This window comes from Gallus gallus, chromosome 3, assembly GCF_016699485.2.
Source record: "Gallus gallus isolate bGalGal1 chromosome 3, bGalGal1.mat.broiler.GRCg7b, whole genome shotgun sequence".
Classification (NCBI taxonomy): Eukaryota; Metazoa; Chordata; class Aves; order Galliformes; family Phasianidae; genus Gallus; species Gallus gallus.
In genome coordinates, this window is record NC_052534.1 from 52634577 (window position 1) to 52662126 (window position 27550).

Below are 27550 nucleotides of genomic sequence, written 5' to 3' on the forward strand. Positions count from 1 at the left end.
CATATATATACAAACATAGAATCACAGAGTCACAGAATCACCAATGTTGGAAAATACCCCCAAGATCATCCAGTCCAACCATCCACTTATCACCAATATTTTCCACAAAACCATGTCCTTAAGTACAATGTCTAAACATTTCTTCAAAACTTTCAGGGTCAGTAACTCCACCACCGACCTCGGCAGCCCATTCCAGAGCCTAACTACTCTTCTGGAGAATAAGTATTTCTTAATGTCCAACCTGAACCTTCCCTGGAGTAACTTGAGGCCACTGCCTCTAGTCCTATCACTAGTTACATGGCAGGAGAGACCGAATCCCATCTCATCACAACCTCCCTTCAGGTAGTTATAGGGAGCGATAAGATCTCCCCTGAGCCTCCTCTTCTCCAGACAAAATAATCCGAGTTCTATCAGCCTCTCCTCATGAGATTTATGCTCCAGACCTCTCACCAGCTTTGTTGCCCTTCTCTGAACACACACCAGGGCCTTGTCTTTCATGCAGTGACAGGCCCCAAACTGAACACAGTACATAAATATATATATGACATATGTATATATATATACACATTATTTTGTAAGTACAGTTATATATTTACAAAACAAATGATGCACAACACACCACACAATTGCTCACCACCAGCCAACCAATGCCTGAGAAGCCTCCCAGCCAACTCCTCCAGTTTTATGCATGACATCATGTAGTATGGAATATCCATATCAGTTTAGGTCAGCTGTCCTGATTCTGTCCCATCCCAGCTCCTCACAGCCACCCAGTCCCTCACTACTTAGGTCAGTAGAATCTGAGAAAACTGAATTGGCCTTGGCTCCGTACAGTGCTGCTCATCAGCAATGAAAACACTGATGTGTTATCAACATTGTTTTTTCTCCTAAAGCCAACAAAAAGCTTCATACCAGACATTCTGAAGATAATCAACTCTCACAGATTGAACCGGGACAATATATTTAAAAGAAAGCCCCACCTCCTTCAGCAAGAGCCACACATTCACATCCCTTTCTTAAAGGCTGTGAGACCACCTTGGTCTATTTGTAGCAGGGCTATGGCTGCTCTGTTGCCTATAGCAGATTTCTACTCAAAGCAACCTGTCTACTCTGCCCGAAGCTGGTGCTTCTCCCAGGACTTTGTTGTTAAGACAAACTGAAGATGTGGTTTCATTTCAAAATCTGTAATAGGAAATCACCTTGTTCTGGTTATACTCTATGACTCTTAGCACAGGTGTCATAGCAAGTGATAATGACAGTAAGATAACAATTGTTCCAGTGTACAAATTTTTTAACCTTGCAAAGTCCAAGTGATGGTAAACACTGTAGAGGACCAAGACACTGTTGGAAACAGGTATATTAGAAATAAATATATTACAACACTCAAAAGTACATGATTTTCTTCCTTTTTTGGCAATAAATGTAGTAAAATATCAATTTTAGAACAGAAATGTGATAAAATCACACCAGAAAAGATATTGTCCAAGTATAAAGAAATCTCTTGCTCGCGAGACCTTCCTTGCATACAAGTAATATCTCTAGTTTTAAAAGAATTCTATGAAGAAGAACTCTAGCTATAAAATCATACCCCCTATCTTAAACATATCTGCTATTTTATAAACTGGAATAAATGAAAAACTTCTTTTTTCCTTGTAATGCTGACAGCCTCAAAGAATTTTAAAGCCTAATAGCTTAAATACATGAAACAATTTGTGCACTCTTGTTCACACTAGATTTTCTTACACTTACATATTCTTCAAACCATTTTTGTTATTCCCTGCAAGTGCAATCCTTTCTATTTCATCTAAAAGTTACAAGCCTTCCTGTCCTGAGAAAACAATCACTTTCCAGGAAGTTATAGTATCAGAAGTTTCTTGGCTTTTGGATTTACTAATCCAAAATAAAATATCTAAAAAAATCTAAAAGAACAGAAGTAGCACAACAACATTATTTTCCACTTAGAGCTGACTTCTGCATGGTCTATCAAACAGAAAGACATATAAATCTCTTAAGCTAGTTGATCTCTGAACTGGTCATCAATAAGAAATAACCTATCCTATTTATCTGACCATATCCAAGTCCATACAAGGTTATGCAGAAATGCTCCATCCATTTGGGTAGAGATTAGACCCATGACCACCAGATCTGCACTGTGCAGAGGTGACAGGCTTGTCTCTACAATTGCGTGAGAGTGTGTAACAATGTGGTGAATTGCAGATGATTTTAGTTCCTTCTGCATTCCATTTTATTCCTGTCTCTTCTGCATTTCAAAAAAAAAAAAAAAAAAAAGAACAAGAAAAAAAGACAGAAATTCATGCATTCTTTTTGCAATTATGCTTGTTCTCTTTTCTCCCCTTCAGTCAGAGGGAGTTTTATATGAAAAACATTCAATTCCTTCTTTGAGATGATTAAAGCATGGTCTATCCATTCACTATAACTGAAAAGGTTCTTCAGGTAACATTCACAGTTGTGATCTGCAAGAGTGGTTCCAGGATAAAATCATAATGAGGAACTACCACTCAAGTGAGCTGCTCAAACCTTTCATTACAGTTTAATAATACTAGAAGCACCACTCAGTCTTTTCCACTGATTGTCAACATGAACAAATACCATGTTATTTTCGAGACAGTTCAGCCAGCCATTCAACCTGAAGATCTGTTAATAACATTAATATCGGTAAAGGTTACCAGTAATTGGTGATCAGGTAAAGTCGGTTAACTCCAACCTTATTTTTTTCACTGGGCACATTAGTGCCTCAGTCACAGCAAAGGATCTGTGGTATAAGACATGCTAGAATTAGTGAATACCTGGATAAGTGAAATGTGTTTTCGAGAGTCAACACTACTTCTGTGCAGTGACATTCTGTCTTACAAACCTCTTGGAGTTCTCTACAGTTGTACTACTTGGGTAAGTGTGACACAGTTTACTTGGATATCCAGAATGTTTTGGGCAAAAACTCTTGCCAAAGACTTTAAAGGAAGCTAAGCAGTCATTACATAATTTGGAAAGCTCTAGCATGGATAAATAACTAGTTAAAAGGTAGAGCGTAGGAGTAAATGGGAATCTGTAAAAAAGCAAGAAAGCCCGTGGAGTTCCACAATGGTCTTTTCTGGGTTCCTTATTAGTTAACATATCCAGAAAGCAGTAACTGAGCACAAAGTTTGTTGATGATTCAATGCTATTCAAGATAGTACATACCCTGGAGGTGAACTGTAAAGAACTGCAGAAATAAGTAATTTATAAAATAGAGCAACTAGGCAATAAATCAACAAATATAATTCCATGTAGATAACTGTAGACAGAGTCCTGAGTGCAGTAAAAGCCCTTAATTGGCTTTCCGTTCTTGCTGGACCTATGCTGTGTGTGTATCTGTCTTTGGTTCAGTCTCCAGCTTGATGACTCCCTAGATGGACTCTGCACGCAGTTCATCACCTCATCCTGTCTTTTCATCCTGCTCAGACACTGTGGGACTGTACTGGGTCAGCGAGTGGTGTGCCTGCTCTGAGGTCACCCAGATCCTTCCCTCTCTTATACTACTTTACTCCTGCCATTCCCACCTAGCTGATAGCTCAGGGCATATGGGAGTGCCCCAGTCTTTGCTTAAATCAAGACCTTGAGCCACAGGCAGAGGGTATATGGGCAGAGGTCCCAAGAAGAGATGGTCAAGGCAAGTGAGAAAGTAGTCAAACAGTCTTCAACCTGGTAAAGAGATAGATGGTGGAAATCTGATAAAAGTCTACAAAAAGTCTGTGGGTTATGGCAAAAAGGGGCAGGAGGAATATCTACTCACTGTCTTCCTTAACAAGGGGCCACCAAATGAAGCTAGGTTCAAAATAAGCAAAAAAAGGTGGTTCTCTGTACAGCAGGAAACAAACGCATGGCCCTCCCTGCCTCAAGACAACTATGGATGTGAGAGTTCAAAGAAAGACTGGGCCATTAGTTGGCAGAAATCCATTTCTGGCTACTAAACAATCCTTAGTGATATTTTCATTCCTCAAATGAAAAGAGTCAGGGGATAGGTGAGTTTTGGAAGGAAGCAACATGCGCATAAGGTACTGTAATTGTTATATTCCAGGAGCCCATCTATGAATACTGATCTTCTTGGACCACTGAGCTAAACCTTAGCAGATATCCTTTTGTTCCAAGGGCAGACAGGGATCAGGGCATAGTCCATAGTTATAAAACAGTTAAATTATTTGATTACTTGTAATTCAAAGACTAAAAGTTATTAAACACGTAATTTCTGAAAGACTCTTCTGTCCTACCATTAGCTACATGTCTGAAGTAGAAAAAAAAACAACACCTCAGCTCTGAAGGAAATTCTTTTTCAAATTTAATACTTTATGAATTTTAAAATCTGTATTCTTTTTAAGGATGTTGGCACCAAACACACTAAGGAAGCAAGAGGACAATTGGCACTGCATGTCAGTTGGAGTCTTTCATGTAGCAGATCTTCACATCAAGGATATCCTACTCTTGACAAAATTTTGTATTTTTTTTTGCTAAAAAAGGAGACATATTTCTACAAAGCTTTGGGCACCCTGCCATTACTTAGTTTACACAAAGATTTTATGCATTTTGGAAAGCCCCACATCCTAGCAAAATGCCACCTTCATTCAAACTTTGTTCTACATATGATTTACTTATCCAGACTACAACACTTCCCAAGTGCTCCTTCACATACTAGTACTGGGGAAATAGAAGCCTTAACATTTCTTCTCTAGATGGATATTTCCTTATTTTTCTTTTGCTGATGGTAACACTGAGTCTTCTGTTCCAAACGCAGTGTCATAGGTGGTTTCTCTTTTTTTTTTTGTTTGGTTGCTTTTTTTCATTTTTGTTTTTTGTTGTTTGTTTTTGTTTTCCTTTTTTTTTTCCCCCCAAGAGGACAAATCAATCATCAGTAAGCTAAGAACTACTATATGCTTAAGAATTACCATTGTTTCAGACAACAACAAAAAAAACCCAACAAATTACCTGTGCACACTATTAGAATATTGCTCAAGAAAAAATACTGGAGAAGATGGGCAAAGGATACATGCCAAATGTGAAACAAGACATTCCCTTGAAGTTACGGATGTGGAAAAAAAAAAAAAAAAAGATTCACTTGCGATAGTTATATGTAAGAAGTACTGCAATAAAAATACTATATTCCTTTTTTCATTATGAAATAATATGTTTTGGTATTTGATAAGTCACAGAGAATCAGGCTGCTATTGTTATAGTCTCTGGGTCATGCAAAGGCTGCAATAAATAATGAAATTAAAGGGAAAGTTCTACAGCAGAGTAAATTGCCTTACAGTGAAGAGGCACAATTATTCCAAACACTGTCAATCTCAGCTTCCTCAAACTGTCTCGGAGATGTGGTGGAAAACATCCTGATTAAGTGAGAAGGCATGACTGAATGAAACAAGAAAAATGAGTATATATTTTGTTAAGAAAGAAAGGTTCTCTGCATGTGTTAAATGAAAATACTAATGATAACAATGATTCTCTCTCTCTCTCTCTGCATATACGCACCAACATTAGAAACCACTCCCAGGAACATGCAGACATTATTAGGATTGCAAAATCAAGGACACTGAAGTTAGGAAATGCCAGAGTTAACCTTTGTTTGGCCTTTGTACGTAGATAATTGAAAAAAAAATATCTTCAATTACATAATCACACACTACTGTTTTTGCAGGACCTCATTCAGTGCACAGGAAGAACAAATCTCATGCAGTAAGCAACTTTACAGAAGCCTGCTTTACCTTCATTCTTCAGTGTATGACCCTCAGCCTTGAGGCAATTCAAATCTTCTCCTGAGACAGAATTTCCTCAGAACCTCTTCTGTTGTGCTCATTAGAGAAACATTTGAATGTCTCTCAAAGAGTCATTCATTAAAGGTTTATAATCTGACTGTGAGGAAAAAAGGATTCTTAACTTCTTTTTATAGAAAGGGAATTGTGGAATATCAAGATCAGAATTGTCCTTTGATGTTAGGTGTATAATTTCAGACACACAGGACCTGATATATTCACTATTTGTAGCCTTATATAGATGTTAATATTGTCAACATACTGCCTATTCACTTCAGCTGAAATGATAAGAGTAAATTCTTCACACAGCTTCAGATTAGGTTCAGAAAATGAGGCACATGAAAGAAAGCCATGGAAACAATTTGCCCAGCAATCCCCAGCTGGCAAAACTCAGAGAGCATTTAGTCTTCTAGGACATAATTCAAACAACCTAGCCATGAGATCTTGTAATCCAGTGCCTCATTTAGTTTACATATTCCAGCTCTAGGTACACATTAAGCAAAATCCTTACAAACAATATTGTTTTCTTCCTTCTAGCAAGTCTGCTCTATAGAAAGTGGAGACCAATGACAAAAAGCAGGTAAGTTTGTAACTAAAACCTATATCATCACGGTAGATCTGAAAACTGAAAATTGCAGATGTAAATGCAATTGTTCGATGCTGTTATTTCCAGGTTATTGAATTGTTGTCTTTCCAACCTTAGTATTTTCTTAATACTATTTTATTCATAAGATTTTGTTCTCTGTAAAATAAACGGAGCTTTGAAAAAAAGCGATTGTGTGACAATCAGAGGAAAATTACACCACTTGTTTATGCCTTTATTTCCATCACACAGGTAACTTACATTTCAAAAGAAGTATTAAGAATTGCAGATTTTAGATTATCATCCTCTATTTTGGTTCACTATCTGAATCCCAATATTTTTCTCACCTCTACACGTGATAGGAAATGATAAGAAAGCTAAAAGATCTTATTCTGTCAGAATTGGTAGGAAAGAAAGGTTACACTATTTCATAGCAACAACAGACAAGTAAGAGACATTTAATAGCATGTGAAATTTCAGAAATAAAGCTACCGACTACATAACTAGAAGAGATAAATTACAGATAAATGAAAAAAAACAAGGAAAAATGAACAGCTGAAATTGTCTAGATTTCCCAATGCAGTTGAGAATCTGGTTATTCTCCCACATCTCCCATATTTCTGATGATTACAAGTTTTGTCACAATGAAGAAGGAAACAGTCATATGGATACATTTTTCCATGACCAAAGCATCCCATACTAAAGAACATAATTAATCTCAAGTGTGCAGAAAGTCACTATGCCATTGGACTAGACTTATAAGTCTGTCAGCATTCAACAGACAGTACAGGAAATTCACCTGCACAATCCAAATATACTCACATGTGTTTCCATAGGGATGTTTACCCTTAGCAGTTCCAGAAGGTTAGCTCAAAAGTTTGCTATGTTAATGATTAAGATGCATAATGACATATGCTATTTTATAGGCCTTTTTAAATTAGTCTTGGTTATGGAAATGTTTTCATCATACATGTGATTAATATTGATTAACATCAACATTAACTTCTAAGTAGTATCAAGGACAAGTCAAGCATCATTATTTATGACAGTATGCGAACACAGGGGAATGGCCAATTGTACAATCAAACAGTGTATCTCGGGGAACCTCTAATGATGCTAACTCCTATTAGTAAATTTATGGAACATCGTGCTACATGGAGAAAATAATAAAATAACACAAGCACTATTCGTTAACGTTTATAACTTCAAGGGGACAATTCTCATGGAGAGTCATTATAATTTCAGAAAAATAGAAAGTGAATTGCTAATCTTACTAAAAACTCTACGTTTACATATGCAGTATAACTCCAAGAAAATTTCATATGTATACATATTTACTAGATCAATGCCCAGACTGGGCATACTGGCCCATGCCGGCCAGTTCATTGTTGTTGACAAATTGGCAAGTGTACCCAACAGTGGCATCTAATGGCATAAATTAACTCCTTGCACTTCAGGTAATTGGTGTTTGAATACATCAACTACTGTGGTGATGTAAAATCTGCTTACATACCATGAAAATCAAATGAAGTTTGCTACTATCAGTTTTTGTATACGTACTTCTAAGTTTATGTTCCAGTGCTATACATTTATGAGCACTTATGTTAAAGGAATAATGAAGATCATTCATGAGAATTGTTATGAGAGCCTGATAAAAAAACTGAACTACAAACATAAAGACAACTAAACTACAACAAACAATAATGAAAAAATTATAAGTACCACGAATGAGCTTCTCAGCAAAACAAAAACTTCCTTTAATTTTCATCAGCTTTCATCATTTAAATAATGTTTGTGATACAGAGTTCATCTTTTGGTGATCAGATTCTAGCTTAAGACCCTTCTTGCTTTAAAAAAGTGCTTGTTTTCCATCCTGCCATCTCTTTTTATCATTCCTTATGAGGAATTCTATAATGGACAGCTGACAGCAATCAAATGTGAAGCAGTATGTATTGCTAAAAGATTAAGTTTTAATTTTTTTGGTAACTTGTCTTGATCCCTGTTAACAGTGTACTTTTCATCAGATTTTCACATATCTCAAATAAATAAACACATTAGCTTATTAAGATAAGCATTGCAGACTTCACCCTAAAGATTAGAACTGGCCAAGCTGGGCTGTTCTCTCTAAAAACATACACAAAACATAGTATAAATATTATGAAACCTCAAAGTATCTTTCATGCCACTTTAATTGAAAATTAAATTAATTGAAAACAATCAACTTAAAGAGGAAAATGAAAGCTTTCTTCTATGTGCATTAAACCACAGCCAGATTATAGATAGATAGGTAGTAACAACTGTAGCTATCTGGATTCTTGTGATTTTTTAACTGTTTCTGCCAATTACAGATCACCAATAAGATCCAATAAATCTAGCTGAAAAGAGGGTGATAAAGCAAAAATACTGTCTTCTCCTTAACTAAGCTTCTGAGATTGCTGAGAATGCTCATTTCCCAGTGAACAACTGGAAATCTGAGGTGCTCAAAACTCCAACAAATTGTGAAGTCCTTTATAAAGTCAGAAGAGTGTTGAAAGAGGAAGTCTTTCAATATCAGTGCTTTTGGGAGAGCTTGTACTCTTGAGAGAGTTTTTTTGCTGGAGTTCAAGTGAGTTCTTAAGTACCAAGTTGGGATTCACATGACATGGGGATTACACAGACAAAAAACACAATACAAAACTCTCTTGCCTTTCAAGCATTACTGGGTGAGATCAGAGCAATGTGCAGACAAAACCCACAAGTTATAACACATAATAGCTGCCAAGTGTATACAGCAACTCTTCTTTCACTCTTCAAGCCTTTTTCCTTCTACACTCTGAATAGCAGTGCTGCAGCACCCTGCAAGTTAAATCTTTTAAAGGCATGAGATAAAACTTTGGCTTCCTCTAATATAACAACACAGTTGGAATAAGATATCAACTTCCAATCAGTTTCTGTTTGGACATTTAATGAGGGATGTTCAAAAGCGTTCAACAGCATCATATCTTGGCTCCTGTTTAAGAGCACAATAAAACTTGCTCTAACTTCAGTGGGACCAAGTAAAACCCAGTATTATGCCCACTTAGAATGGAGGAACCTTCAGACTATACATAGCTAAACATTTATTGAAGTGTTTAATTATATCTTATTCCTATATATAAACTATTTCAAAACTACATCTGCCTCAATTTTAGCATCCGGAGAATATGAAAAAGTAAATGGTATGCTAACTATAAATTTAAGATATTTTCAATCTTGTTATGAGCAGGAAAATTATTTTTCATTAACTTTTACAAAAAAAAAAAGCTAACAAAAAATACTATATTAGAAATAAGAAAATATGATGAATTTTTAAAACTATTGTAATTGTATTCCTTCAAATTCCAAGTATTTGTTACACCAGAAAACTGATTAAGATAAGTGTTTGTAAAAACAGTATATTTATAAACTGGACTAGCATCTGATACATTCTGTTGGTATGATGCATTATTCAGAAAATATCTGTGCAGACAAGTACAAGAAAATGTGCATATTTTTTTTCTCCCCAGATCTTGAGTTCAGCTATAATCCAATTGCCAGTCACTCAACAGTGTCGTATCATCAAGTAATACAGATCAACGTCAGATCCCTTTATAGACAGCAATAGCCAAAGGAATCAGCAACCACAGGAGCTGAGCTGCCTAAAAGAGAATTATGTGTTATCATGTACATCAGCACCACCGACAACCATAGGATGGTGTAGGCGGTGTGGAAAGAAACCTCCAAAACAAAAGACAACTGGCTAAGCCAGACATGTATTATTTCCAGGTTACTTTTGCTCTACTAATGAGTGGCAAGGGATTTAGACACCGCACATATGATATTACCCATGTGAAAAATTTGAACACCTTATATTAGAGGGAGTATACACACACACACACACACACACAGAGATTTGCCTTTTTAATCCTCAGCACAACCTTCTGTTTGCTGTGTGTCAGCAACCAGAGAAACGTGTTACTGTATCACAGAATAATTTGAGTTGGAAGGGTTCCTTAAAGGTCACCTAGTCCAACTCCTCTGCAACAAACAGTTCCCTTCCACTGAAACTCTTCTATGAACATAGGAGGGTTAAATGCACTTTGTCTGTGGCATCATTAAATAATCAGTTTAACAGAATAGTAATTCTCTGTGTACTGAGACAGATGGAGGGAAGACCTAGCTGTTGGCATTGCTGCTATATGGTATCTTTGCCTGTTCAAGAGACAAGATTTTAGCAGAAGCATGCCCAATCCAAAATAAGATCAAAATACTGAACAAAACAGCATAGAAACAATAAACAGCCAAAATATGACAGGTCAAATAAAAGGAAAAGCCTGTGTTTTATAAACTAGTTATACAATAAACTGTAACTAGAGTAGTTGGTGCATGCAGCAAATCCGATAAACCATGTTTGCATAACGAAGGGTTGAATTTCATAGTTTTTTAATTTATGCTTCTTTTAAAAATTATTATAAAACTATATTTTTTAAACCCACAAATTCTTAACTTGTACAAATGATGCTTTTGTTCAACACCAGCATTATGGCCTTTTGTCGTTGTTGTTGCTATCTGTATATTACAGATACGATTTCTTGAAATACAACAATTCTTAAAACTAAAGTTAAAATCCATGATAAGTTGGATACAATCTGGGGGGTTTGGTGTTCAAAACATTGGATAGACTGATATAAACATGCAGCACAAAACCTCCTAGTTATTTTAGCTTCCAGTACAAAAGACACATTATTGGTGTTCCTTTGTGTACATTTAATGACTCAGCTGGCAAGCTGATTTCAGAATTCCTAGCATGTTTCCCATTTCTTTACAGTACTATATGATATATCACTAACATACTTTGGAACTGGAAAACACTGAGACAGAAATAGAAGGAGTAGTAGCATAAGATTTAAAATTTAAACCTGCTTCTCAGTATTTCCTGTAAATTCAAGATGAGGAGAAACAAACACACTTCCCTTTGCTCCTCACAAAGCAAAACAAAAATCACTCAGGACTGCATCACTTGCACAGATGCCTCTGTGATAACTTCAACCATGAGGTCTTTTTCTTCACCTATGAAGTAAGTTCTGATGAAAAAAAAAAATGACTTCAGCTTCATAGTATGGATTTGTCACTGTACAGTGCTTCATTAGAAGAACTGCAAGAAGCCAGAGCATGCACTCTGAACAAAACAAACTCTGTTCGCAAAAGGGAGTTGCAGTTTTCTGTCTCACACCCATTAAGAAGCATATTCATGAGGGACAAAGCTGGAGCTAGAAAAACTCGGATTGCATTTAAGCTTTTCAAAAATTAGGTTAGCTGCATGACAGTCTGTTCACGGTTCTACCCTAGGTTCTGCTAGAGCTATCTCTTGCAGATTTTTAGCATTAAAAAGCCATCATTTTACAATGTACTGGGAAACAGCCGACATACTTCAGGGGTATTCTTAAGAATGGGAAATAACTTCCTGTCACTCTTTCTCTAACAGCCCAAAATATTTTCCAACAAATGCTTCTTCAGTCTAGAAGAGGTTTCAAAAAATGTTCTCTGAAATAAGACATGCTGCCATGTCTGTAAAATATGAAATATCTTACATCTTAACTGATATAGCTGTTTTTTTGCAACTGTGGTGGCCTCTGTTGTCAAAAGTGACGATTTCCTACACTGAAATTTGGACAAACTACTAAATAACTTAAAAGATGTTCAGAAGCTACAGAACTCACCAAATGGGAATTGGAGAGCATGCTTGAAGGGATGAAATCTGGAAACAATTTTGGTAATTGTTCTCAAAGTAACTGACTGAAAACATTCAGCATACTGCTTAAGCTGGTGCTGTCCAGTAGGACAGACAATAGGGTAAAAACAACAAAATGAAAGATGAGGAAACAAGAGACATACGAGAATAACAAGTTCAGAGGGGTATCAAAAGTGTATGACTGGAGTTGTACTTAAAGTGGAAAGTTAACAGAAGAACAATAAAATTAGTGTAAATGATGCCTGGGGTCCTGCCTATGTAAGCAGAACAGAAACTTTGCATTACACATTTCATTTCCCTGTACTGAGTTTTCTAAGTAGTAATACTTATTCCTTTGTAGCTAAAATTCCAACATTTTTTTTCAAATTCCTGTAAAATCAAAGTTATAAATTTTTCTCCATTTTAATAATACCTGTGCATACTATACTAGGGCAAGTATGCCTATCTCAGACATCTCTGTGCTATAGTTGTGAGGAAAAGGCAGATATTAACATTTCAGTTATCAGATAATGATATTTGGGGCCTTGATACAAATCACTTAAGGTCACATTAAGTAAGCAAGATTATAGAGAAACAATCAGAGATTTTATAATACGCATGCAAAACCTGCAAGATCAGCACTTCTTGTTGACAAATGCTGACTGGCAGGAGTAATCACACATTTCTGAAAGGTCTGCTGACATATAAAAATCAACCAATTTAATCACACTGTATTAACAGTAATACATATTAAAACGCTTGTCACATAGAAATATATATATCCTGCAGTCATCGGGAAAAGTATTCTACTTCATGTTGAACCACTTCATGTTACCAATCAAAAAGAGAAAAGTGACATTCTTCAAAACTTCAGTCTTTTAATGAGACTTTTTATTTTGTTCAAAAATGTTCATTAATTTTATTCAGAACAGCAGACAAAAACTATAAGGAATGAATTTCTTTACATAGTAACCTCTAACAGATGCAACCCTTTGTAAAGTACTGTCCAGTTGGCCACGAGTCACTTTGGATTCTGCTGTTGGATGTATATCACTAAGGTAGATTCTTTCTCAACCATTGTCACACACGATATTGAAAAAAAATTCCCCGTGTTTTTGTCATTTAACAGTGTAAAGAAGAAAATGGGGAAAAAATACATAATGAATAGATTCTACAATCTAAAGGTCATAAAGATGTGACCTTCAGTGAAAGGTATATTCTTTCTTTCAAGTTATATTCTTCAGAGAAAAAGTTTAGGCTAAAGAATGTACCTATCAAAGGAGTGCAGAGAATCTAGGCAGCAAGGGCCTAGTCAGCTTTGAATTTCTGTGACGTTTGAACATATTCCATTTGGTTTTGGCTTACAGTTGTGTAGCAGGTGAGGAAAATCACTGTGCTTTTAAAGGGATATCACTATGGTTAATGTGAAGAGGTCTAAAAACTTCAGGGAAAAAGAATTACCCACATCATCATCATAAAAAAAAAAAAAGAGCTAAAAAGGTAAACAGAGGTAATGAGAATGAGAGGCAGCTTCCTGTGAAATTCATTCCAACAGTAATTTACTTTTGCATTAAATAAGCTGTCAAATAAGGAAAATACAAGAAAGGTAACTAGTCATTTTTTCTCTGCAAGACTTAAATGAATAGAATAACACATGCCTCAAGCCAGCAGGAATGTAAATATTAAACAAGACATAAATAATTACTTTTGATTTGTTTTCCTTAAACTAGATTAAAATTCAAAAGAAAACTGACAGGGAAAGGGGACAGAACAAAAACACTTTGCAGCAATTCACTAAATATCCAGATTTCCCCTGATAATCTTCTTAATTTCATGTGACATATAGATGCCTAGGCAAGGAAAGGAATTGACAAACTGAATAATTCAGAATTTTTCAGGTTTCCTCAGTTTTTCATAATATTCAGAAATGCAAATTGCCACTCCTTTGTTAGTGACAATACTCTAGGTATCATTAGCAGGAATATATATGCACACATTCCCACCCTTGAGATATCCCGAGAGAAAAACTTGTCAGTGATAATGCTGGAAAAGCATTCCCTGCCTCCACACCATATGCCAGGGTCACACTGGCTGGCTGGTCTAAGGTCTCGGTAAGAGAGAGGGAGATAAGCGAATGTGTTGGCAATTATTTCATCGTTTGCTCAGTGATAGGATCTTTGGCCCTTGTCTGCAGAAGGCAGATTCAGTGCTGTGGTGAGAAAACATGCTTCCTGCCCAATGCAGTTCCAGATAAAACCCATTTTCACAAACAGCTGCTAGCACTGGTGGCATTAGCAATGCTTCCAATCAATCTCCCTCCCCCACCTCTCAGATGGCTCCTGAACCCACAGAGTTTCTAAGAAACCCTCCCAGGACTGTGAGCGGTCTCAACTTTCTGCAGGCCCAATCAAGGAGCAGAATAGATAGGGTCGATTCCATACTGGGGACAGTTATCAGCCACGTGGGAGAAGAGACTGCTTTCAGATTTACTCTCATCTCACCTATCTTTTCTTGATGAATTAAAGAGACATGAAAATTTTAGGGCCTGCGGTGGAATTAAAACATACTCTTCAGTGAGGCCCTGAAGATTGATTAAAAACACCTTGAGGACTACTGACACCAACACACTTTACTGATGGATGAGCAACAGCACAAGCATTCACTTACACAAGCTACAGTCATAATAATGCTGTGATAACAGCAACATGGGCCGTAATGCAGAAACTGAGTAATAAGAATTGTAAGTACATTTATACCATTGCAGGTGCACTTAACCTGTGAAGTTATATGTATCTGAGGCAATCAATTATTACTTTCTGCACTGAAGTGCTCCTTTCTTGTTTCAGACAAAAATGACTGAGGCACAAATGCAAACACCAACACTATTTTGTAGGCATAGCAAAATCCCTGTCATAATCTGAGACGTGAAATTTCCATTGAATCTTCTCATTCCCAAAAATTTGAAACAAAACAGAACTCTCTGGGGCAAAGACGAAAGGAAGGAATACAGAAATTGGGGAAGTTTGGAAATCATCTAACTTATTTCTCAGTCCCCGAAGGAAGAACACTGAGATTTTCATCATGTCTGGCAGGCATTAGAATACATTTTCAAGGACTGAAATTCCACAGTCTGCCTTGGCAGTCTATTCCACTGCTGTCCCTACTCTTTGATAAGATTTGCTCCCCTCATTTATCTCACTGTAATTTAAATCTCTATTTTTTGCCCTTTCAGCTGTCTAAAAAGATCACTCTTCCTTCCCATTGCAGCCATCTCTTCAAATATTTGAACTTAGACATTATCACTTCTGCTTACTCTAGAACAAAAACTCGTAGTTCCTTCTGTCTGTACCTGTTCCATTTTACAGAACTGCGTTCACTATTTTGCTACCTTTTGAGCTCTGTGAAACAATCAAAATATACAAACAAACAAATGGATTAGGAATGTCTGAACCTCAGAGAAAAGGAGTTTTAATTACTTCTCTTTAAAACAACACCATTGTGATACCTCAGCTTCTTTTCAGTGCTTTCACTGGAAGATGGACAAAGCTTTGACAAGGGAGGAAAGACGTATACTTGATCTTACAGATAAAGGAACAGGCAGAGCTAAGTGGCTCAGTCACAGCTACCAGGCACTGTTACCACAGACAGGAACAGAAACCTGTGAAGCTGCTTGTTGATCTCATCTGTATCTTCACCCCACATAACAACACGCAATCTGCAACCAATACGCCACAATACTTCAGGCAGCTGACATTTTATTTTTATCATTTTTAATATTTATTATTTCTGTGTAGAGTGTCAGAGTCCACCCATCAGCTCCTCAGAGGTATCAGATCTATAGTTTGGGATTACTCTTCACTGCCTTACCCTACCGATCAGTTTGCAGCTGAACACTTTTCACTCCTACTCTAGGTTCTCTGCTGTGCAATCCTTCTCTTAATCTTTGTTTCTGAAAGTGAGCCAAGTCCTGCAGTTCTTCAAAAGTTAAACCATACAATTATTGCTTTTGCATTTTTTCCATGTCACGGCATGACTGATATTCTTTTCCTTATGAATAGCCTCATAAATAATCCATAAAACCTGTATCTGATCATCTTAATCCCCCACTTGTATGTAACCTCCTTTAGGCAAAGCTTAATAAGCCCCAATTGCTTTCTAAGCTTACAGCTCACTAGCTAAGCTGGGTGAATATCAGGTTTTACAATATTTCTTCTGTAACTTCAGTAAAGCTTAAGGAACCAGGGAGATTATAGACACCATATGAACACACAGCCAAAACGATACATTTTAAGGACACAAAAAAGAATTCTTTCCTGCCTTGTTTGCCTTGCTCTATTAAAAAGAACAGATGAAAAGGACACATTTTGGAGCTGTAGTTTATAACCTATGCTTTCACATCAACAAAAAGAAAAAAAGAGGAAACATGAAACCGAAGGGTCTGCAGGCAAGTACTGCCAAATGGCAGGTTGCTGGAGAGGTGAATGTCTCCTTTTCATTTCAGTCGAGTATTAACAGCAAGCTATCTATGATCTCTTTTCATTGTTGAACAGCAAACACATTTGTCTATTGAACCTGGGGATGTCTAGTGTTCCCAGCATACTGACTGGGGCCTTCTTGCTCACTGGATTTATTCTTGCTATACTGTCTGCACTTTTTATAACCATATTCTTATCAAGGAAAATTAGCAAAGACTAAAGGTCTTTGGGCCTTAATGTGCCAGTCACCAGGCAGTAGCTCACAGCAGCTGTAGATTACAGCAGTTTTTGCTGACTTATTTTATGATGAGGAATGCAGCTACAGGATCACAGGGACAGAGAGGCCATCAGCCAGCTGATGACAGTCAGGTCCTAAATGTACATTCCTGGCTAAACAGTTTAATGGAGATGGAAAACACATATCTAAGTGACGAAAAGCTGGAAACTGCTACTGCACAGCCACTACATTCAAACATCAAAAAGCCCTGTACACATTATTTAGAGAAAAAACAGTGTCAAGCTAGAAATTCTTTCTATATATAACATCCTTTTTCCAATAGCTAGTTTGTAACAGCAAAACTACCCATCAGATATGGAACTAGCTGAGCAGTACAAGCTGCTCCAAAACTTTCGTCTGCTCCAGAATAAACTCCAGTCTTTTTTTCCAGTAAAACAGCTGGAGCTCCTAAAATATTTTGCACTCTAGTGGTTAGGAAAATACATTTAGTAAATGAAATCTCTTGTTCATATGTTTAAAGAAACAGTCACGATGTGTTACATTACTCTGTGCCTAAAATGATGTTAAGTTTAAATTGACTGCTCAGTACATATAGCTTGCTGACAAGTTTCTATCATTTGATTCATAAAAGAATTTAAAGATAGTAAACGTACTGTAGTTGTTTTGCAGCCACAATAAATTCAAGAGAGAGGTAGGTATCAACAAGGTAAAAGCAAAACAAGAAAAAAGGTAAGAATTCAAAGTAAAAAAGAACAAATAAAAAAGCAAAAAGATACAGAAATAACAACAAAATTAAAGAGTAGCAGTAAATATGAGAGCCTATCAAAGCACAGCCAATAATTATAATGCACCACTTTCATCAAAAAGTTATGCTGTACATAATTCAGTCATGCGTAAGCATAATCCTTAGTCATCGGACTTTGGCGCCTGGACCATTTATTTAAGCAAGAAGATAATTTGCTAACTTACCTGCTTGCTGCATGCATATAATATACAGGATAAACAAGTAGAGACAGTGCTGCAGCTTCCATTTCCAGTGACAGCACCACATTTCATTTATGTGAGACATCCTGTAGGATAAAAAAAACAAGTAACGATTCAAGACACTTTTCCATAAGATGAGAAAACAAGAAAATGCTGTTCCTAGTCAATCTAGTAATTAGCATTCAGTAAAGCTGAAAACTTGAAAATTTTGTTTGGCCCTTGTACAGCTTGAAAACACACAGAAATATCTGTTCTTCCTACAAAGAGTCAGAAATGTTGTTGCCTGGTCCTTAATTTATGATGAGGGGGAAGGCTGGTCATCACTGGGTTTCTGACCTGACAGATAAAGTGATATTTCACAAAAAGAATCAAACAAGCCTTACAGCTACAGTTAGAAAAAGTTAAGATAGGTTTTGGTTTTCTGGAGATTGCAAAGTTTTATTTTACTATTTACATAATTTATGTATACAAATATTTATGCTGTTTAAATATATGTGTGTATATATATATATACACATACACACACACACACACAATTGTTATTAACTATGTGAAGATGAGGTGCAAGAATTTGCCTACACTCTCAATCAACCCTTCCATAACTTTTAGTGCTAGCTTTTTGATAGCTAGAATATCTTCCACCAACAACTGAAACTTTTGCCAAAATCTAGGGTGCTGTCCAGCTCTGCTACCAGTGAAGTCAGGAACATGTTTATTATTTAATAAAAACCTGCAATTAAATAAAAACCATTATTATTTATGACTTGAAATTACAGTTTCCTTTGCCTTGAAGTGCACATGACATTTAATGGCTAAATCAAAATAATTCCTCCATAAGGGGCCGAAGGAGAAGCAAGAAAGAAGATCTACAATGATTATGATCAGAGCTTTAACCACATACACAAAACGAATGGTTCCCTATTACACTCCTGTCTCATTTTATTGAACAAGTTAGCAGAGAGCAAAAGAGAAGAACAAATCACCAAACAACCATATTACTTTGACCAAATTGTTACCCTCCTCACACTGATGAACATAAATATCTTCCAGAACACTGCATATGAAATACAGAAAGGAAGAAGGTATGTTTGCAAGGGCCACTGGTATCAAATATCAAGGCAGAAATGTGAAAGTATAGAGGAGTTCATATTCAGTGGCAAGAAAACATCATTTTCCTAAACTTAGGAAAAGAGTCTTCCACTCCACAGACATTGCTGTGAAATTGCTAGTGAAACCTGAGGGCAAATGTAAACCTTCTCCCAGTATTGGCTTCTGTTTCTTCCTAAAGTAGAGCTCTGTAATGTAGACAAGCCAAACCTAAAGCAACAAGATAAACCACTGTAAAGGAACAACTAATGTTTCAGTTTTAAAAGTTCATTAAACCACTTCTATGGGCTAGATGCCAATGGGCCCAGGTAAATGACACTTCAACAGAGAGCTGCAGTCAGTTGGATTTCACTTCAGTGCAGTGTTATGTGGCAAAAGCATCTGATTACAAAAGAAGTTCAGCTCTTTTTGGAAAGTTGTATCAAATTAGGGATTTGAAGCTGATTTATTCCTCTGAGATATTGTAAAGTCAAACTTAACAAGTGTCAAAGACAAGCACTGAATGCACTGGGCTCTGAAACATAAGAATCTCTTTGATGAAGCCAGACACAGAAAATAACCAGATTATCAAACAATAGAATGATTGTCCTCAACTTAACGACCTATAAATCCCCATTGAAATCTCAGACAACAGAATGCTGAGGTTTGGGCACTGTTCAATGTAAATAATTCATAAATCCACAATACTCGTAATATTAATTTAGAAAACTTACTTTGAACAGAAACCCTTTTAAAACATGTAGTCAGTTATACCCACTTATGAACAGATACAACTTGCATACATACACCTCACAGAGAGATAAAATGGAGATGCTGAAGGTCATAGTACGATATGGAAGAAATATAGAAGAATACTGTTGTTTCCACAGAAGGAGTTTACATTGACTGATAAGATAAGCACTAGTGTGGTGCATAGCAATCTATTGATGAAAGCTTGAGGAAGTGACTACATTACTGGATTTTTCTTTTGAGCATACATAGCAGAAGTTACTGGGAAAGGAAACAATCACAAAAATTTTCAAAAATTTTAAAATTCAGAACTAATATGTGTTTATTTTTATCTTAGTGGTACATTTTCTTTGTGTTGCTGCAATCACTTTTGGTGTCTCCGTAAGCTCACGTGGAAAAAACAAGCTGATAGGTTTTCTACTGCCTAGGTCTGGAATACATCTATCTAGCCACACTGCCTTCAGTGTGCTTCTTAAAGAGTCTGAGATTCTGCATTAGTTTGACATGGCTATTATTTAATTTGGCCAATTTCTGTTTGTTAACGATTGCTTGCATTGTGGTTACACTTACAAGCCAGTGCTCCACAGTGTTAGTTTACAGTCTACTTCCTCACCCTCCCTCTTGCAAAAAGCTCAAGACAAGAAAGATTTCCAGAACATGGATAGTCAGCAACGGAGCAGTGCACAAATAAGTACAAACAGGGCAGGAAAGAAATGACTACCAAAGATTTTTTTTTTTTTTTTAATAGCAGTTGTATAATTATCTAGCCTTTTCCACTGGGGAAAAAAAAAAAAGACAATTCCCAACCAAAATAAACAAATAAATATGTAAAAAAATGTCAAGCCTGAATCCTCCACTTATATCATCCACTGCTGAAGGAAAAAAATAAAATAATAATTTTCTTTACAGCATATCCTTTCAGATGAAAGAAAAGATGAAAGGCTTATCAAAGAAGAATGACCACCGCAGAAGCATGCTCCCAAAACACTTGACTAATCCAGGCACCATCAGTCAGATCTGTTTCTTTTGGAGAAGACTTTGGGGAAGACCTATAGCTATCCATAGAACAATACACATTCTGTAGCAGAGTGCAGTACTTGACAAAAAAAGTCACTTATTTGCCTGTATAGACTAAAAGAAAAGAAATCAGAAGCCTGATTGCTCACAGTGGTGTGCAAAATACCTCTGTTCACACAAGCTGTTTTCTTGAATGGAAGTCAGCTAACTGTCAACAAAAAGGCTTCCTCCATATCAAAATCCACCTCTTAAAAGAGTTCTATATGGCAGACAGCCACGAAAAGGAGTTAGAGCAACAGTTAAATACTTGCAAGAAATTTGGGAAAAAAAAAAGAAAAAAAAAAGAAAAGTTGCAGATATTATTTACCTGTTCATACACACTGTGCTTGTATTTACTAAAGGTTCATTTTCTTGATTAGTAACACTTATTAATGACTAAACCAGAACCCAAACAGTGTAGGGATAATTCAATAGAGAAATCAGCAAACAGTTCTGGGCTAGTTTACAGCTTATCAGAGGATGATCTGTGGCATGGTTGACTGCTGCAATAGCACTGACTGTCCAAGAGACTCAAGACCAAGAGGCCTCATGTTCTTTAAAAAAATAAGAAAATTAAAAAAAATCACAGAATCATGGGAGTTGGTAGGGACCTCTGGGGATCGTCGGGTCCAACCCTCTTCTTAAAGCAGGCTCCCTACAGTAGGTTACACAGGAAAATGCCCAGGTGGGCTTTGAACACTTCCAGAGAAGGAGACCCCACAACCTCTCTGGGCAGTACTCTTGTCTTTTAATATGATAGAAAGACAGAGAGATGGGATATCAGAGAAACAATGTACTAAAACACACCAAAACATTAAGTAAGCAAGCAATCCATATTAAAGATGGTGAGTCTGAAATTGGCCATCTCATTTTTTAACCCTAGATAAATTAAAATTACTTAGTATAGTCCATAGTGCTTTTTCTTCCTTACTTTGTTTCAATTTAAATGAAAAAGCACTGTTCTTTCCCCCACCGATAGCAAGCTGGCAGCTCCAAACATGTCACAGTATACTGTCAGATTGAGAACCAAAACCAACACGTTGCCAAGTGTACTGGGGCTCTGTTAGGACACCAGTTGTAGTACCTCCATTACAGTTTGATGTAGTCTCACAACAGCAATCCCTTTTACACTCTTAATTCACACCACAAAAAAAAAAAAAAAAAAAAAAAAAAAAAAAAAAGTAGAATAATTAGACAGTGTTCTTCCATGGAGTCTTACAGAACGACCAGCTTTTCTATGAACCGGCATTATGGCACTGTAGACACTATGACAAGGCCAGATATGCAATTCAATAGTCCACTCTACAGCTACTTTCATTTCCTATAACATAGGGAGACAATGGGCTTATTCACAATTCATTCCAGAAGAGCAAAATAGACATGTAATTTATCTAAGCCATAAATGGATGGTAACGACACAGTTAAAGATTAAATTAGTGGGAGTCTTGCTACGTGTAACTAATAAATCTTTTACATGCCAGCAGTCAGCTAGAGCAACCTCATCACCTTATAGGGAGTATAGTGCTCTGCAAGAAAATACATATAAAATGTGAATAATCCTGGGGCGTTTCATTTGTATACTGCATGGCCTCAAATCATGGAACAGCTATTTGAATACACCATCTTCCTTGTTCAAGGCTTCGGCAAAGTTCCCCAGAGTGGGATGTGAATTCTGCCCCAGGCAGAGTGACTTTCTTTGGTCTCTGGCATGTCTAAAGCTGGCAAGAAAAAAAAAAAAACGTTGCTGACAGTTTAAAATGAAAAGAAAGATAACACCAATTTCATAATTTTTTTTTTCTCTTATAGGTTGAAACAAAAAGATCTTAAGCTTAATCACTTCAAGTGAATGGTGATTACAATTCACATTTCAGTTCTTGTGAATTAACAAAGGAGTGGGTCTTAGTTTTGAAACCCGGGCTGTAAAGGATTTCTGTAAGCTTAATTACACAATGTCATGCGAAACTTCCAACCTGTTAACTCTGACATGTTCTTAATTATTCTTGCAGCCAACTTTGAAAACACCCTCACTGAATGACATGAAAGTAATGACACTGCCCCGTGATTTAACAACGCCAGCTTCACCAGAGCCGCCTCAACGCCTTGGCTTCCCGTCCAAAAGGAACTTTCACGAGTCGCAGGCAACCCATTTGCTGAGCCTGTGTCACTCGGTGGCAGCGCAGCGCTCGCTCTTCGGGACCCCCTCCTTTGTACCTGAACTTCCCCGATAATAACTACTGGGAAACTCTCCCCCGTCCCCCTGCGCTGACATCCTCCAGGTCCTCCCTCCTCTCCCTTCTCACCTGGCACCGGCGAAACGCCCAATCCCGGAGGCGACAGCGCCTTGCCTTACCTTCAATAAGAGCGTGTCGGGAAAGGCAAAACTTTTGAGGGAAGGGGCCCAGAGGCAGCGACGGCATCCGCCCGGAGGCGGACGTGCGGGAGAGCGAGCGGGAGCCCCTCTCCGCCTCCCCTCCCGCCGTGCGCTCCGGGAGGAGCGGCGGTACCGGGATGGAGCCCTCCCGGCCCTCTCTCCCTCCTTCCCTCTTTCCCTCCCTGTGCTTCCTTCCCAGACTAGTCCCAGACCAGGCGCCCCTTTCCCACCGCACCTGGAGGGCCGGCAGTGGTGCCGGGATGTAGGGCTCTTCGGCTGGGACTGGGGCCGGGCGGCGGCGGCGGAGCTGGAGGTTTCGCTACTTGCCTCCAAGCGGGGAAAAGCGACCGGAGAAGTCCCGAGTTAGCGATTACAGGGCTGGAGAAGAAGCAGCGGCTGCCCAGAAGCCTGCGGGGCACGCCGGCGGCTAAGCCGGAGCCCGGACGGGGCAGAGCCGCGGCTGTCCTGCCCTCCGCGCTCCCGACGCGAAACTCTCCCGTTTCCCCATTCCTTCAGCCCTACCTATCTGCACGGCTCCGACCTGACGTTACTCATCACCCACCACGGGGCGGGGGCGCGGGGAGCCCTGCCTACCTGGCCCGACCGAGGGGTGATCCGCGCTGCCCGAGCGGCGGTCCCCGCACGAGAGTCCGGAGAAGAGACTTACATGGTGACATTACTGGGCGGCTCTCCTCCGGCTCTCAGCCACCATCCTTCCCCTCCGCCGCTCGCTCTGCCTCTGGCCCGATCCCTCACGGGCTCCTCGCAAAGGTCATCGCTATTTGCCCACCTCTCTTCCACACCCGCCCCCGCACACGCCGCCCGCGGTGGCCGTGACCGCGCCGAGCGCTCCTCCCCCCGCTCCTCGTCCTCCTCCTCCGGAGCCGCGGTACCCCCCCGTGCGGGACCTGCCCGGGGAAGCTCCGGGGCCGCGCTCCACTGCTCCGAGACGGAGCCCCGGGCCCCTGCTCTGCGGGCAGCCCGGGGTGCACAGCCCCAGCGGCAATCGGAGCAGCGGGCTGTATCCCAGACCCCGAGGCGGTCAAAGTGTGAGGATTTTCTCCCAGTCGCACTACGGATGGAAGATAGGTAGACGGAGGTGACGCATCCCTGCCTCGTTTTCTAAAGCATGAAAGGCCATGTGCTGCCCGCACAGTGCTGGCCCAAATCTCATTCCTGGCCACCACTGTGGGAAGGTGATAGTTTACACCGTGTGCTGGTGGCCTGGAATTGGTTTGTTTCACTGCAGGGCATGGTACTGCGCTACAGCTGAGGATAAAAGCATTGAAATGATAGCAAAGGAACCATGGCAAAACACAAGGTCACAGAGTAGATCAAAAATTTTCACAGTTCTCCTTGGGATCTGGGCTGGCAGGGTTAGGAAGGATGAAGGAAGAGAAAACTTGGCATAGCAAATCATTCAATGAACTTACCAGCATGCAATGCCAGTTAAAAGCAAGCAAAGTTCCTCTGTAAGGAAAAAAGAAAGAAAACATTACTAAATTTTTCATGAACTTTATACTGAACATTAATATTCACTCATTCTGATCAATTTTTACTATCTGTCTTTATAAATGTAGAGCTGTAGGCTTTCTGAACATGTTCCTGAGCGCTTCTTGAAGCTGGACTAGATAATCGCAGTGGTCTTTTCCATCCCTAATGTTTCTGTGATTCTGTTCTTTTTGTTGTAACTTTCTGGCACTGGCCACAGACATGGGACCTGCTGGGTTAGTGTTGACCAAGCCCCAGGGCCAGCACAGCAGACTTTCTCCAACCCAGAGGCCTCTGTCTTCTGAGCAACATTGCTCTGCCTTCTACCTTGTCTCCAGATCTGGTGTCCCAGGAAGAGTCCCCCCAGCAGACTTGGATGACACAGGGTCAGGTGTGTGTCACCTCTCCTGCCAGACCTGTAGTCAGCCGCCCTAATGCTCTCTGTAGCAACCGTCCACTCAGTTTCAGGATGTCTAAAGTCTATGTAAAACAACTTTATGTTGCATTTGCAATGAGTTCAATGTATTGATGTGGGTAAAACTTACTGTATTATAGGCAATAAAACTGCAAGTTCTTGCGACCTGGATTTATTGTACTCATGCGGATTACATTTACATCACAAATGAAGTTTGTGCATCTAAAATATATTGGACTTGCTGCACAGGTCCAGATCAATCAAAGATTACAAGTAATATCTCCTGGGCATATTGGACTCACTGTGTACGTGACGCGCACAGTGAGGTAACAGCATCTGGAAGATGTCAGTCTCCTGTTCATGTGCAGTTCATGTCTTCTGGCTATGTTGGAAACTTAATCTTCCTTCCCTGCTCGGAAGGTATTAGTGGTGACTGTAATTCTGGAGCCCAGGAGTCGAGCAAAAAAGAGGAAAAGAAGAAACCACTGGATTTTTCTCATCACGTTTTCATTGAGCTGTTTCGTATCAGAACACTGGTCCAAATATAGATATGTTATGTACATATGTTGTATATATGTATGTACTTAATGTATATAATTATGCATATGACAACTTGTACGCTTATCTAGACATTTATGAGAAAATATTTAATGGTTCCTCACTAAGTGGTTTAAATTTTGTCGGTCAAAAACCACATGATATGAGAGATTCTATATCAAGGGGGAGCAGGGAGTACAGCAGTGATGAGTGCTTCCTGAGAGAGCTTTCTTCTTCATACAGGGAGCACTGCTACTTCAGGATCCCAAAACCTGGTTGGGAAATGACTGTGCTGTCCCATGGGGATAACTTGAAGGGCAAATTTGCTGGATGACAAAGTAACATTTTGCTGGAGACTGTCTCAGAGATGCAGAGCAGCAAAGAGTGGAGCAGCAGCTCAGGAGAAAACAGCCATCTTTGTCTGGCGGCAGCTCACTGTGCCACATCTGCCCTTAATCAATAGCAAAACTAATTGGTGCAGGGTGCATACCTGGAGAGAGATTACTTCTCTGAAGACAATGCTTTTTGAATCAATGATGAGGTGTCACATCACTGTTAAAACTATATACAATACTATTCTGGAGAGAGAGAGCTTCCTTGCAAGAGTCACAAAAATCTCTTTAACAGATCCAGATACTTCTTACTAACTTCCATGGTTGTGGGATTTGCTTTCAAGACCAATATGGATAAGAACAGTGTTCATATTGTCTTTGCAGTTTCGCAGAAGCCTGCTGTCAGCCATGTGTCATGCTGCTGCCTAGCAAGAGAGTTTGTGTTCCTGTATTAAAGTGATTTTAAGTCTCTGTTTCATAGTGAGAAACTGCAGGCTACCTCACAAGAACGGTCTCAGGTTGACATTACCTGCTGTGTTCTGCACAGTATTCATTAAAGGAAAAACATCATCAAAGTCTGGGAAACAATGTTGCAATCAAACATCTTTGATATGGATTATAAGAGGGATAACAACCAGACCTTTTTATTCCTTTCTTACTGTGTTCATAGTGAAAATGATGCTTATCCGTATTAGACCAGAAGCTGTGGTGGCTCAATATTGTTAGGGACAGAGACAGTGTATTCTGTGAATACATCACAGTGTCATGAAATATGAATAGTGAAATATTTAATAGAATATTACACTCCCTGATTGTTACAGCTTTGTTCATATTTTTTTAAACCTACTGTTAGAATGGTGTCCTTACCTTTTGTGCAACATTGCATGGGCCTCTCTGAAAGTATTTTATAAGAATGTTAAAGAGTGTTTCATGAAATGGTAGTACGAGCTGTTGCATCTTATGTATGGATAATTCACTTCAAAGTTTTAGAAACAGGATTTTTCTTGGAACTTTTGTTTTGAAACTTTCCTCCTTAGTATATCAATCACTTTAAGGAAAAGCTGTGTTTATTTTCCAAAGAAGTGTGAATACTGAAGCACTGGTGCCTGTAACAGCGCAAGAGAGAAAACACTTGAACACACAACAATAAAAAGGAAGCTTAAAATAAATAGTGCAATGCTATAAACCTATCCAGAAAATTCAAAATCATATGCATTCTCAAAAAGTCCAAGGGAAAAAAAGAAATTGGCTTTATACTCTACAACCATTCCTGGCTTTCTGCCTTGCCATTCTCCTATCTTGGAGAAAACATGGTAGATACCCCCAGCTGAGTTTGAAAGTTCAAAGGTGAGCTCCCAGAAGTTGGTTTTGAGAATCAGAATCTGGGCTTTGATCTAGAAGGTGGAAGGAACAGGGCTAATCTGGATTGCTATTCCCAATATTTGTGATTCATGAATTACCTCAGAGTGTCACAATACAGCAGGCAGGGGCTCTGTTTCACTATGCTTTAAGTAATGTAATCTTTACTGTCTTACAAGTCTTCTTTTTTGAGTCTTTTATCCCACCCAAGGTTAACCAGCTCCCAGATTTTCCAAACCAGGTCAACCTTCTTTGCCCCTTGCTGGATCACAGCAAAAGCCATCTTTCACAGTCCAGAGAAGAATCTGCCTGAACTTTGTCTTTCTTTCTATAGAGCCTTCCAG

General features: G+C 38.7%; 1 protein-coding gene across 6 annotated transcripts in view; it reads right to left on the reverse strand.

Moving 5' to 3' along the window:
• The window catches only part of ADGRG6 (adhesion G protein-coupled receptor G6), a 109626-nt gene extending 85813 nt beyond the window's left edge, over nt 1-23813 (reverse strand). For 2 of the 6 annotated variants that reach the window (XM_040697113.2, NM_001031071.3), the window contains exons 1-2: nt 23740-23813; nt 17795-17895 (exon numbers count right to left, since the gene is read on the reverse strand). In XM_040697113.2, the coding sequence (XP_040553047.1) occupies nt 17795-17895; nt 23740-23741 (103 nt within the window). In that variant the 5' untranslated portion in view covers nt 23742-23813. Of the gene's footprint in view, nt 1-17794; nt 17896-23051; nt 23180-23307; nt 23571-23666 lie in introns of those variants that run through there. The other 4 variants (XM_015284081.4, XM_015284078.4, XM_015284079.4 and 1 more) reach the window with 3 other exon arrangements.
• Nucleotides 23814-27550: the final 3737 nt, after the last annotated feature.